General features: G+C 31.3%; 1 protein-coding gene and 1 long non-coding RNA gene across 2 annotated transcripts in view; both read right to left on the bottom strand.

Moving 5' to 3' along the window:
* The window catches only part of LOC136999647 (uncharacterized), a 122,595-nt gene that overhangs the window by 38,005 nt on the left and 69,870 nt on the right, over positions 1 to 14,720 (bottom strand). The window lies entirely within an intron of this gene.
* LOC105679888 (uncharacterized) lies at positions 5,562 to 12,916 on the bottom strand. Its single transcript, XM_067352829.1, has 2 exons — positions 12,493 to 12,916; positions 5,562 to 12,009 (listed from the first exon to the last, which is right to left on the bottom strand). Exons 1-2 carry the CDS (start codon positions 12,914 to 12,916, stop codon positions 9,161 to 9,163), a joined length of 3,273 nt encoding a protein of 1,090 aa, XP_067208930.1. The 3' UTR covers positions 5,562 to 9,160.

The following is a 14,720-nucleotide window of genomic DNA, read 5'->3' as shown; positions in this document are numbered from 1 at the left end:
TCTTATCATATATAGAACTATCATATTTTTTACAGCTACAAACTAATAATTCTACTAAATATAAAAAGTATAACAGTTTCATTTATTTAAAATAAAAATTTAAAAAATATTGAAAATATAATGACTAGAAAATATTACTGGAAGATGAAAACAAAATTTGTTAATTATATATACTCGAACCTACTAAATCTTAATCCATAACCTCCTCTTCTCAAATCAAATACTGGTTCTCTCTTATAAATTCCAGTAACAGTATTGTATGAGCTATAATCATAAATTACCACGTTATTATTTTTCATTCCATTGACTCTTTCATAATATTTATCACATAATCTATTAGTAAGATAGCATTTTTCGGCTTGTATTTCTTTATATTTATTCGAAAACAATCTAGGATTATCAATTGCGTCTTTAAATGTCATATTATTTCTAAAGATATTATACATAACGTTTAATACTCCACTTGGAATTCTATATCCACCAGTTCCTCCCATCATTAATATAGATTTTTTGTTCTTTAACATTATTATTACTGATGAATATAATGGGGGCGAAATTCTAGATATTGATTTATTATAATAATCTGGAAAATCTTTTAGTTGATTATTTAAAATAACACCAGTTGAATTAGATATAAAATTAGATCCAAAATATCTATTTATTGTACTCGTGAAACACAAGCAGTTATATTTATCGTCTTGAATACAAATATTTGTAGTTCCATGTTTTTTTTCTTTTTCTGAAACTTTCCATTTTGGTATTTTTTTACTATATTCGTAGTATCTGTACTTTGGAACAGATTTATAAAATTCTCTCTGGATTTCGATTATATCATATTTACTATTAAATATTTTTTTTACATCTTCTAATAGAACCTTTCCGACTCCTGGATAACTAGTACTGTAAAAGTCTATAGAACTGTTCAATCTTTTGTATGAAGGTTTTGTTATTTTAGCTCTGTATCTTACAAAGTCATTTTTTTCTATTTTATTGTTATAGTTATGTAAATCTTTAATAATATCTTCTGATATTGTATTATAAAAATGATTTATTCCTTTGTTCTTAATTTTAGATAATGTATTACACAATTCTATATTTCTCATTTTACCATTTGTTCCTATTAAATGTTTAAAATTTTGGTAGTGATTTATTATTCTCAATAAATTTCTATCTGCAGGAACTCCGTTTTTACACAGTACTTCTAAATATTCTATTATTTTACGTAAGTTCATCTTTCCCCATCTTCTATGTATAGCTTGTTGTTATAACAACATATCAAATTGTACAATTATTTACAGAAGCATTTGTTAAAGCAGCAACAATTCAGACAGCGTTAAATTCTTTTAGAAAAACTGGAATATCACCATATAATTCACTAAATTTTACTGATGCCGACTTTGTTGCTTCTAACACTACAGATTTACTTGAGCCCTCATCATCCATGTCCTCTGAGCCTATTATCTCTCAATGTTCTGTCTTATCTTCTGCAACATCTCAAGACTCATCAACTTCCTCTTTTACAATATCTCCTGAGAAATTACAACCTATTCCTCATGTTAATAATAAGAACAAAAGAAAAACAAGTAAACGTGGAAAAACAGCAATAATTACTGATTCTCCTTACAAACTTCAACTGGAAAAAGTTATGAAAAATAAAAAACGCACTGTTAAAAGTAGAAAAAACTTGAAATTTATCGAAAATAATGTGTCCAATTAAAAACAGATTTCATAATAATTATTTATTTTATTTACATGCTTTATTTTAAAATGTTATATTTAATGTTATATTTAATTTAAAAGTTAAAAATTATAAAGATTATAACTATTTTAAAGATTTGTGTGTATAATAAAATGATTAATGTTAAATTAATTTCTATTCTTATTTAAAAATATTTAATAAATAATATATAGATTTGATTTTGAGTTAATCAGTTAAATTATTTCTTGGTCCATATTATCTCGACTTGGTCCATTTTACTCCATGGAATGGTCCATTTTACCCCACCTATGGGGTAAAACGGACCAAAATTAAGTTTTTTAAAATCTTAATAATAATTCAAACTTTTGCAAGTTTTGAAACTTTAACATTATGATCTTATAATAAACATTCTACAGTTTCTTCATACTAAATTTCAGTTATTTTTTGTCATTAATATAAAAAATATAGCCATTTTCGCTTAGGGGGTCCGTCTTACCCCACCTTCCCCTATTAATTTCTTAAGAAAATTCAAGAACTACATAAAATGGGATGTATATTTTAACAATAATAAAATGCCAATACAACATATCATGGAATTTATGGACTTGGAAAACTTTCCATATAGAACTATATCCACAACTCAAACATTACCAGATCATTTTATAAAAAAAAATTTTATAAAACTAGATTTAAGATCAATAATAGAAAATCAAAAACTATCAAAAAGTTTTATTGAAGAAATAATTGATAAAATTCCTCAAGATTTGATTATTTATATAGTTAAGAGTCAAGTTTTAAACAACGATATTTCTTTTATAAGAAAAATACTAAACAAATTTGATTCTAATTGTTGGAAGTATATTTCTCTTCATTACAGATTACCAGAATCATTTATAAGCGCGTACAAAGACAAAGTTATTTGGAAATTTATCTCTTCCAACCAAGATCTGTCACTTGATTTTATAAAAAAGTTTGAAGACTATATTGATTTTGATTTTCTATTGAATGGTGATTTAAATAATGAAGTTTTTGCTTATTGCGTAAGTAAATTTAACTGTCAATACATTATACATGTTAGTTCTAACTTAAAACAAGAACATATAAGATATTTAATTGGAAAATGTGACGAGGAATCTTTAGATCAGTTGTGTACCGACTTTAAAATTCCAGACGATATAATAATAGAATACAAAGATAAAGTTGATTGGCATCTTATTTGTAAATTCCAAAGTTTATCTGAAGAAATAATAGATAAATTCTCGAATCTTATATGTTGGCAATGTATACAAATTAACCAAATATTATCTGAAAATTTTATAAGGAAACATTTATTAAATTTAAATTTAAACGTTATACTAAAATACCAAAATTTATCAAAAAATTTTCTATTAGAGTATAAAGATTTTATAAATTGGGAAATTACGTCAAAATATCAACGTATGTCAGAAGATACAATAAGAGAATTTTCAGATAAAGTTAATTGGGACTTTATCTCAAGATATCAGGTATTGTCCGAGAATTTTATAAGAGAATTTAAAGATTACGTAAATTGGATAATTATAAAGAATCATCAAAGTTATTCATTAGAGTTCTCTATTGAAATTGAAAATTATATATAATAAATTAAAAAGTTACCTAAAAAGACATAAAATTTACATTTGTTATTACTTTTTTACTTTTATGATTTTGTGCAATTGAGGTGTTTTGTCACTGTAATTTTATTCAGTGTTTGTGATCGGTTAATTATAATTTTAATGGTTTCTTATATTTGTAATCATTTTATTCTATTTTGTTAACTTTATATGTTTGTGATAAGTTTACTATAATTTTATATGGATATATATTTATAATCAATCTATTGTATAAGAGGGACTCAATTTATAACCATTATATTAGTTTAAGTCTGTTCCAGATCTAATATGGAGAGATAAACTATAAAAAAAAAAAGATCCTTTAAAATATACATATTTAAATCTAAGATAATATTATCATACTTAATAAGTATAATTTAAATCTTTAAGATAATATTATTATACTTAATAAGTATAATTTAAAGGTTTTAGTTGTTTATAAGCTTCTTCCAAATATTGCTTCATTTCTTTATCTAATTCGTCTATAGTACTATTACAATAAACATTTATTGCAACAAATAAAATAGCTAACATTTTAATGCACAATTTATACATTTATAAATGAGAAAATTTTTTATTTTCAATTTTCTATACTTACTGAGTTTAACATGTGGACTTCCACAATATTCAATAGTCACAAACAGTATTTATTGCACATCAGTAGGTAGAAATCTGATACTTCTTGGAGGGAATATCATAGATGCATCTATAGGAGTAATGTTGTGCGAGGGACTAGTTTCCCCACAAGATTCTGGAATAGGCGGTGAATTTACAGGTATTGTAAAAATGAATAGAGAAGTTTTTATGGTAGACGCAAGAGAAGTATCTCCAAAAAAATTAACTAAACTTTCTGATATAAAAAATAACTTTTATGAAATTGGTGTACCAGGTGCATTAAGAGGATATCAAGCTATACATAGAAGATGGGGAAAGATGAACTTACGTAAAATAATAGAATATTTAGAAGTACTGTGTAAAAACGGAGTTCCTGCAGATAGAAATTTATTGAGAATAATAAATCACTACCAAAATTTTAAACATTTAATAGGAACAAATGGTAAAATGAGAAATATAGAATTGTGTAATACATTATCTAAAATTAAGAACAAAGGAATAAATCATTTTTATAATACAATATCAGAAGATATTATTAAAGATTTACATAACTATAACAATAAAATAGAAAAAAATGACTTTGTAAGATACAGAGCTAAAATAACAAAACCTTCATACAAAAGATTGAACAGTTCTATAGACTTTTACAGTACTAGTTATCCAGGAGTCGGAAAGGTTCTATTAGAAGATGTAAAAAAAATATTTAATAGTAAATATGATATAATCGAAATCCAGAGAGAATTTTATAAATCTGTTCCAAAGTACAGATACTACGAATATAGTAAAAAAATACCAAAATGGAAAGTTTCAGAAAAAGAAAAAAAACATGGAACTACAAATATTTGTATTCAAGACGATAAATATAACTGCTTGTGTTTCACGAGTACAATAAATAGATATTTTGGATCTAATTTTATATCTAATTCAACTGGTGTTATTTTAAATAATCAACAAAGATTTTCCAGATTATTATAATAAATCAATATCTAGAATTTCGCCCCCATTATATTCATCAGTAATAATAATGTTAAAGAACAAAAAATCTATATTAATGATGGGAGGAACTGGTGGATATAGAATTCCAAGTGGAGTATTAAACGTTATGTATAATATCTTTAGAAATAATATGACATTTAAAGACGCAATTGATAATCCTAGATTGTTTTCGAATAAATATAAAGAAATACAAGCCGAAAAATGCTATCTTACTAATAGATTATGTGATAAATATTATGAAAGAGTCAATGGAATGAAAAATAATAACGTGGTAATTTATGATTATAGCTCATACAATACTGTTACTGGAATTTATAAGAGAGAACCAGTATTTGATTTGAGAAGAGGAGGTTATGAATTAAGATTTAGTAGGTTCGAGTATATATAATTAACAAATTTTGTTTTCATCTTCCAGCAATATTTTCTAGTCATTATATTTTCAATATTTTTTAAATTTTTATTTTAAATAAATGAAACTGTTATACTTTTTATATTTAGTAGAATTATTAGTTTGTAGCTGTAAAAAATATGATAGTTCTATATATGATAAGATTGGGAACAATGCAATAGTTAGTAACTTTAGAGTATGCGCAGAGAACGCAAAAGAAATAATTGAAAAGGGAGGTAACGCGATTGATGCAGCTATTTCGACTATGTTATGTGAAGGTGTTGGAAAACCTCAAGATATGGGACTCGGAGGAGGATTCTTTGGAATAATAAAATTTTTAAAAACAGATAAAACTTTTATAATAAATTCCAGAGAAGTCGCGCCTATAAAATTAAATACATCTTCTTTTGATTTTAAAACTTCTAATAAAATATTTGGTAAAGTAGTTAGAGTTCCTTCCGCCTTAAAGGGATATTACCATTTGCATAATAATTATGGAAAGTTAAAGTGGGAAAATATAGTGAATCCAATAGCAAAACTTGCAGATAACGGATTTGAATGTGTAATAGGAGATATACTAGAGAAATATCAATACACACACACACACATGTGTATATATATATATATATATATTGAAGAAAAATATAGAGATGTTTTTATAAATAATAAAACTGGAATGGTATACCAAAATAACGATATATGGATAAGAAAAGATTTATCAAAAACTCTAAAAGATATTTCAAAGTATGGAGAAGAACTATTTTACAGAAATAAAACATACACAACGATGCTATTAAATGAAGTTAATTTGCAAAACGGAATATTAACAAACAACGACTTTCTTAAAGTCAAACCATTAATTACAAAACCCTTGGTTCAGTATTATACTTTCAACGGAAAAAGATACAAGTTAGAAACAACAAATCTTTCAGGGGGAAGTATATCTGTTATTTTTGTTTTAGGTATTCTAGAATCATATATGGAAAAGAATAATAACTCCGATAAACAAAGATTGAACTATGTAATAATAGAAGCATTGAAGTATTCATTTTCAATTAGGACAAATTTCGGAGATCCGAGATTCAATAATATGAATGGATTAATCGGATTGATGAAAAATAAAAAATTCCAAGAAATAACGTTAAATAAAATATTATTGAATAATAAAACATCTAACGACGATAAACATTACTATCAGAGATTTTCATTATTACCAGACTCTGGAACAGCAAATATTGTAATTAAAACAAATGATGCTATTATTTCCCTAACGAGTACAATAAATTTAAGATTTGGATCGTGGATCATTTCAAAATCTGGTATAATATTTAACAACCAAATGAGCGATTTTTCACTTCCAAATAGGATAGACGCCGGTCATCTCCCTCCTGCTAAATATAATTTTCCAGAGCCAGGAAAATATCCTATCTCGTCTATTGCAACTAGTATTTTAAGTGAGTTAGACAAAAAGACTAATAAATATAATGCCAAATACGTATTAGGAGCAGCTGGAGGTCCTAAAATAATATCATCAATAGTTCAAGTGTTAAATAATATTATAAACAAAGATATATGAATATAGTTGATGCTATCAAAGCTCCGAGATTTCATCATCAACTCGAGCCAAATTTATTATTCTCCGAAAGAGAATTTAGTAAAAATAATCGTGAATTATACAGAAGATATAACTACCACGAATCAATACCATATATGAGGGGAGATTATAGTGCAGTTACAGGAATAAGTATTGATAATGGTAAAATTTCTGCAACATTTGATCACAGAAGACCAGGAGGAGCATGTGTGTTCTAAAATAATTAATATTGTACATTTTTCTAGTCGTTAATCTTTAAATATTTGTATAAACGTTAATAATATTAATTTATTCCAATCTTAAAACTATTTATAATTATAATATAATAAATGAAATTATTAATTTTATTAGTTATAATTTTTTCTTGTAAATCAGAACTTATTGTATTCAAAGAATCAGAACATACTGATTTAAGTCATATATATAATTACTTCAACGAAATAGATAAAATCATAACTCTTAATAATAGCTTCGATAAAAACACATTCAGATCGTATGACGATATATACAACATAACAGGATATATACTACCAGGAGGAAAGTCAAACTTTTCTGATTACAAATCCAAGTATTGGGAATATACAAATTTAGTAATGGAAACAAATAAACCAAAAATATGTATATGCCTCGGAATGGAACATGTCGTAAAATATTTTACAAACGTTACTTTTTCAAGATGTTATATATACAGAACGATGTTAGATAACGAATATCACAATCATAAATGGTGTATAAGAAAGTCATCATTACATAAAAATTTATATAAATTTAATGATAAAAACATATATATAAAATATAAAAGATACAATAACATGACATTCTTAAACGAAATTAAAAGCTATAAACATAATATGTACGGATTCGCATACCATCCAGAAAAAAAAATTCTATCGTTAAAATCGAAACATTTAAGTTCTAAAGATAAAAATACTAAAATTAAAATTAAAAATTTTATAAAAGGAATGTAACTTACTATTTTATTCCACTAGATCCAAATCCTTTTGATCCTCTTTCTGTATTATTGATATCTAATTCATTTTTTGTAATCTCTAATAATTCAACATTTTCTATCTTCTCACATATAATTTGAGCAATTTTATCTTCTTTATTTATTACAAACGGAGCATCTCCATAGTTATACATTATTACAAATATCTCTCCTCTATAATCACTGTCTACAACGCCTCCTCCTACATCTAACAATTTTAAAGCCAGTCCAGATCTGGAAGCAATTCTTCCATAACATCCGTTTGGTATTATAACTTTCAAATTAGTCGGTATAGGATCATTTTTATTTGGAATTGGATAGATAATATGATCTGAGGACGCTCTTAAGTCATATCCAGCAGAACACATCGATGCCTTAACTGGAGCATAGGCATTATCTGAAGTCTTGTAAAACAGAAGATGTCTACAATTTGCCTTATCCATTTTACATACAGCAATAAAATTTCAAATTATAATCAAATATTAAATATATAATAAACAAAATAAAAAATTATATTTAAGATGAACAAGATTCACATAATTCCTTAGGTTTGATATATTTTGTCTCTATTCTTAAGTAATATAATCCTGTCTTTAACTTACATTTCCATGCTTTGAATATCAACCTATTTATTTTGTTATATATATCTTCCTCATTACTATTTATATAAATATTCATAGATTGGCTTTGATCTATAAACGGAGCCCTGTCTATATAATAATCAATTAATACATCACTGTCCAATTCATGTCGTATTGTGATTTTTATACAAAGAAGTTCACTCAATGTATTAGTTTCGTATCTATGTTTATTTGTGATTATGTTATATTTCGTACAAATAATACTGTAGGTTTCAGAGGATTCGGCCTCGTATGTATCTCGGCTTGTTATAAAGTCGCGATATTATACAGATCTAAACTTCGTGAATTAATCTCGCTGCTTATATAGCATCTTGCGGTGGTAGAAGGGAACCAATCAGAAGAAATACATTTTAAGTAACCAATCTAAATGGTCATAATCTTATGTGACGCGGTTATCGGCTAACGCCGGACATGTTGGTTGTTTGTTGCCTTAGGTCGGCAAAGCCTTTGTCGCATGCCGACTGAAGTCGGCGAAACCTTTTTCGTGGGCCCACGCGTGTTTTTATCGCAACTAATATTTAATGTCGCAACATGCTCCCCCCTTGAGAGGGTACCGATCAATTACATGCGTGTTTTACTCGTTTACATTGACAATAATGTTTACAATATTATTTTTCGATTGGAAGTGGACATATGCACTTCACTGATCGCTTTAACTCTTCCGTTAACGTCTTGATAGTAACAGTGCGCACGACGCCGTCTGTACCGGGATGGATTTCTGTGACCGTGCCCAAAGCCCATTGCATGCACGGAAGGCCCTTCTCCTTGACAAGCACGATCATACCGATGTCGATTTTGTCTCCGTCTTTTATCCATTTGCGACGAATTTGCAGCTCGTTGAGATATTCCAGGCTCCATCGAGACCAGAAATCTTGTCGTACTTTAGTTATATGTTCCCATGTAGAAAGACGATTGGCTGGGACAGACGTGAAATCCGACTCAGGCATGTTATTCATTGGTCTGCCGATCAAGCAGTGTGCGGGTGTTAATACTAAAGGATCGTTAGGGTCGGATGAAATAGATGATATCGGTCTGGAATTTAATATTCCTTCAACTTCTATGGTAAACGTGTTTAATTCTTTAAATGTAAATAGTAATTCTCCAATGACGCGTTTAAAATGATGTTTAAATAGTTTTACTGTGGATTCCCACAGACCGCCGTGATGAGGCGCAATCGGAGGGATGAAATGCCAAGTAATGCGGTGTTCGAGTGAAAATGAACTGATTCGATTTTTGTGTTCATCGGAATTGAAAAGAGCATATAGCTCCTTCAAATGATTATTTGCTCCTATAAAGTTCGTTCCGTTATCGGAATAAATGTGTGTCGGGATACCTCGCCTTGAAATGAAGCGTTTCAAGGCTGCGAGGAATCCGTCGCTAGTCAGATCGCTGACTACTTCTAAATGCACCGCCTTTATAGCCATACATATGAACACGCACACGTATATTTTAATTCGATTTCGGTTTCGATGTTTTTTCTCTTTAATAAAAAACGGCCCGCAAAAGTCTATTCCTGTGTTAGCAAAGGGAAATGTATTACGCACTCGGGCGTTAGGTAAATCGGCCATTTTATAATTGACCGTGTCGGCCTTAAATCGAAAGCAACGTATGCAAGATCGTATAATCTTGCGCACTTGATTTCGTCCGTCAATTAACCAAAATTTCTGCCTCATTGTATATAAAGTTGTTTGAATACCTGCGTGATAATATTTTTCATGTATTTCTCTAATAATAAGATCCGTCAAAAAATGACGACTGGGAAGTAGAATAGGATGTTTTTGTGAGAAAGTTAAGTCTGAATTTTTGAGACGTCCGCCTACTCGAATTAAACCGTCGTTATCAATAAATGGATTTAGTGCGGCAATGTTATTCTTTTTTATCGTTTGTTTGTCCGTGAGCTCTTTCAATTCTTGCGCAAAACAAGAAGCTTGAATGATTTTCATTATTCTTTTTTCGGTTTCGTCTATTTCTTTTATACATAATTGCCCTCGATAAGTATTATCTAGTCGAAAACGCATGCATAATGCTATAATTCGCAATAACTTTGAATATGATGAGTATTTTCGTAAAATAAGATATGCGTTAGGTTCTGTTATTAAACATGTATTTTTCCTAAGTTCTGGTATTTCGTTCAACTCGATAATATCGGTGGTCCATTCGCATTCTTTTTTTGTTAACCATGATGGTCCCGAAAGCCATGATCGATTGTTTAAAAAAGCGCTTGGCAATTGTCCCCTTGAAAGCGCGTCGGCTGGGTTATCCCTGGATCTAACGTATCGCCAAATTTGAGAATCGGTGAGATTTTGGATTTGAGCAACGCGATGTGACACGTATGGCTTTAAAAGATGAGGTGAAGTTTTTATCCAGTGCAAAACAATATTCGAATCGCTCCATAATATTACTTTGCTAAATGAGAGATTTATAGCCTCTCGTGTTTCATGATATAGTTTAGCTAATAGAAGCGCGCCGCATAATTCGAGACGAGGTGTCGTCATGTTTTTCAATGGTGCAACTCGAGATTTAGCGCATAAAAGGCTACAAAGTATATTGTTATGTAAGTCGCTTGAACGAATGTAGATGCATGCGCCGTAACCTACGTTGCTCGCGTCACAAAAGCCATGAATTTGTACATCGATGTGTTTAGAAATTAATATTGAACGGTTGACAGATAATTCATTAATCAAATTTAATTGTGTTGTGAATTCGTTCCATTTAGTATGTATGTTCGCGGGAATTGATTCATCCCAATCGAGTTTGCATTGCCATAATTCTTGCATTAATTTTTTAGCATATAATATGACCGGCCCTAAGATACCCAAAGGATCGAAAATCTTCGCAATTTCGGAAAGAACGATCCGCTTCGTGATTCTTTCGGTATGATTAATCGGATGGACTGAATAAGATAATACATCGTTACGCGCGCGCCATGTAACGCCTAGTGTTTTCAATGGATTGTCTTTGTCAAGTGCGATATTTGCATTTACATTTTTAGATTCTAAATCGTTAATAATCTGTCTTTCATTTGAGGCCCATTGTCGAATGTTGAATCCGCCTCGTGAAAGTATTGCTATTATTTCGTTCCTTAATCTACGAGCTTCACTAATTGTGTTTGTACCCGTTAACAAATCGTCTACATATAAATGCGTTTTGAGAACTTTAGAGGCAATGGGATATTTTTTGCATTCGTCGTCTGCTAATTTATGAATTGTACGTATGGCGAGATACGGGGATGATGATACGCCGAAAGTGAGAATTTTAAGCTGAAAGGTTTTAATTTGATCTCCTTGACGCCAAAGTATACGCTGATATATTTGATCTATTGAAAATAATGATAATGTTGCTCCAGCACCGATCAATAGATCGACCGAACGCGGTACGTGGAACTCTGGATCGGCTAATTTGATATTAGATGGTATTTTGACGGAATCTCGCGGGAATATTTCGGACGGAACGAAATCTGATATTGTTGGAATCGATAGAGCTGTTAAATTTTTACTGAATTCATTGTGCAATGATTAAATGGTAATTTGAACAACACCTTTTGATATTGTATTCATAGAATTAATTGTGCCGATCGGTAAGGCGCATGAAGTAACACAAAGTCCTAATTCTCTCACTAATCGTTCAGAAATAAAGTTAGCTGTAGCGCATGTGTCTAATAATGCTCGACATTTTACTAAATGGCATTCGCGATTCCGTACAAATACCGTGGCGGTCGTCATTAATTGAGGTATAAACGCGGGTGAGATCGTAGCGAGACAGATTGTATTATCGCTCGATAACTCTGCTAGTCATCTGGATTTTTCAGTTTTCTTTTCAGTAGCGTCGGTTTTTGTTGTTGTGACTGGATGTCTATCAAGATGTAAGAGAGTGTTATGCCGTCTTTGACATATGGTACAAGTAGTGTAAACACAGGGAACGCCTCTATGGGAACGCATACAATTGAAACAGAGCTTCGCGTTTTTTATGACCTCGATGCGTTCGGGTACACTCATTTTTTTGAATTTATCGTACTTAAATAACTGATGTTGATTAACCTTGCAAACTACGCAATTGTTAGCCGCGTTAACTATAAATGTTTTATTAGACGTTCGCCTCCTTTTTGCCAAAGGCGATTCCTTGTTATCTTCCCGTTTGAAAGTTTCTGTTCGACTACGTTTCGAAACTCGAACTGCGGTTTTATATAGATATTCGTACAACTCGTCGACTTTTGGAAATTCGTCTCGGCTAAGCGACTCTTCCCATTTTTCTGCGGTGTTCCTTGGTAATTTACTCTCTAATAAGTTTACGAGTATTTCAGATCCGACGTTAATTCCTAACGCAGCCAGCGACGCGACGTGTTGCTTGTATGTGCGCGAATTCATCAGTATGGCTATCACTCGGATCTAGTAATATAAGTTCGTCATTGTATTCTTCGTAAGCGTGATAAAGTTCAGTAACACGTATCATGCGTAATTTTAGCGCGGATTTATCATATCGACCCTTTTGTAATAACTTCGATAAATTAGTTATTTGTGCCTTTAAAGATGTTCGTTTCTGTATCAAAAGTTTTGCTTTATCGGCCATTGTATGCCCCTTTTTTTTAAATGATAAGGGATGAAAGAAATCGCTTGATCGACAACCAAATAAATACGTTGAATGTACTTGCCGTTAGCCTTTATATTTCGTCGTATAGTCTGTCCTTCAGCTTCGCTTTCTGTTGTCGTTCGTCCAGTGGTCGAGGAAACTGCTGCTCGTCAGCTTCCCGATCGTCCAATGGTCGAGGAACTGTTGTTCGTCAATCTCCCGATCGTCCAGTGGTCGAGGAAACTGCTGCTTGTCAGTCTCCCGATCGTCCAATGGTCGAGGAAACTGTTGTTCGTTAATCTCCCGATCGTCCAGTGGTCGAGGAAACTGCTGCTCGTCAGTCTCCCGATCGTCCAATGGTCGAGGAAACTGTTGTTCGTCAATCTCCCGATCGTCCAGTGGTCGAGGAAACTGCTGCTTGTCAGTCTCCCGATCGTCCAATGGTCGAGGAAACTGTTGTTCGTCAATCTCCCGATCGTCCAGTGGTCGAGGAAACTGCTGCTTGTCAGTCTCCCGATCGTCCAATGGTCGAGGAAACTGTTGTTCGTCAATCTCCCGATCGTCCAGTGGTCGAGGAAACTGCTGCTTGTCAATCTCCCGATCGTCCAATGGTCGAGGAAACTGTTGTTCGTCAATCTCCCGATCGTCCAGTGGTCGAGGAAACTGCTGCTTGTCAGTCTCCCGATCGTCCAATGGTTGAGGAAACTGTTGTTCGTCAATCTCCCGATCGTCCAGTGGTCGAGGAAACTGCTGCTTGTCAGTCTCCCGATCGTCCAATGGTCGAGGAAACTGTTGGTCGTCAGTGTTCGAAGAAACTGCTGCTTGTCAGTCTCTCTACCTCACAGGAGGCACCATGTCGTATCGTGATTTTTATACAAAGAAGTTCACTCAATGTATTAGTTTCGTATCTATGTTTATTTGTGATTATGTTATATTTCGTACAAATAATACTGTAGGTTTCAGAGGATTCGGCCTCGTATGTATCTCGGCTTGTTATAAAGTCGCGATATTATACAGATCTAAACTTCGTGAATTAATCTCGCTGCTTATATAGCATCTTGCGGTGGTAGAAGGGAACCAATCAGAAGAAATACATTTTAAGTAACCAATCTAAATGGTCATAATCTTATGTGACGCGGTTATCGGCTAACGCCGGACATGTTGGTTGTTTGTTGTCTTAGGTCGGCGAAGCCTTTGTCGCATGCCGACTGAAGTCGGCGAAACCTTTTTCGTGGGCCCACGCGTGTTTTTATCGCAACTAATATTTAATGTCGCAACAATTCATATATTGTCTTATATATTCTTCTTATATTTTCAGGTATTGATAAAATATTTCTTATAGATCCGTTATTATTTAATATTTTATTCTTCATGTTATCATCCCACAATCCAATTTTTTTAATATCATCATACATTCTTCTATTAACAATTTTAAAATTCCCATTTAGCACTTTTTTATAGTATATATTACATATCCAAGGTTCAACACAATCGTAATTCCCTAATATCTGAGATGTTGTTGCTGTTGGCATTTGAGCAATTAACAAACTATTATATAGTCCAAATTTTCTAATCTTTAATCTAAGAGAATCGAAATCATTA

This window comes from Linepithema humile, chromosome 4, assembly GCF_040581485.1.
Source record: "Linepithema humile isolate Giens D197 chromosome 4, Lhum_UNIL_v1.0, whole genome shotgun sequence".
Lineage (NCBI taxonomy): Eukaryota > Metazoa > Arthropoda > Insecta > Hymenoptera > Formicidae > Linepithema > Linepithema humile.
The sequence above is the reverse complement of the archived record's forward strand: the minus strand, read 5'-3'. Positions and strand labels throughout refer to the sequence as shown.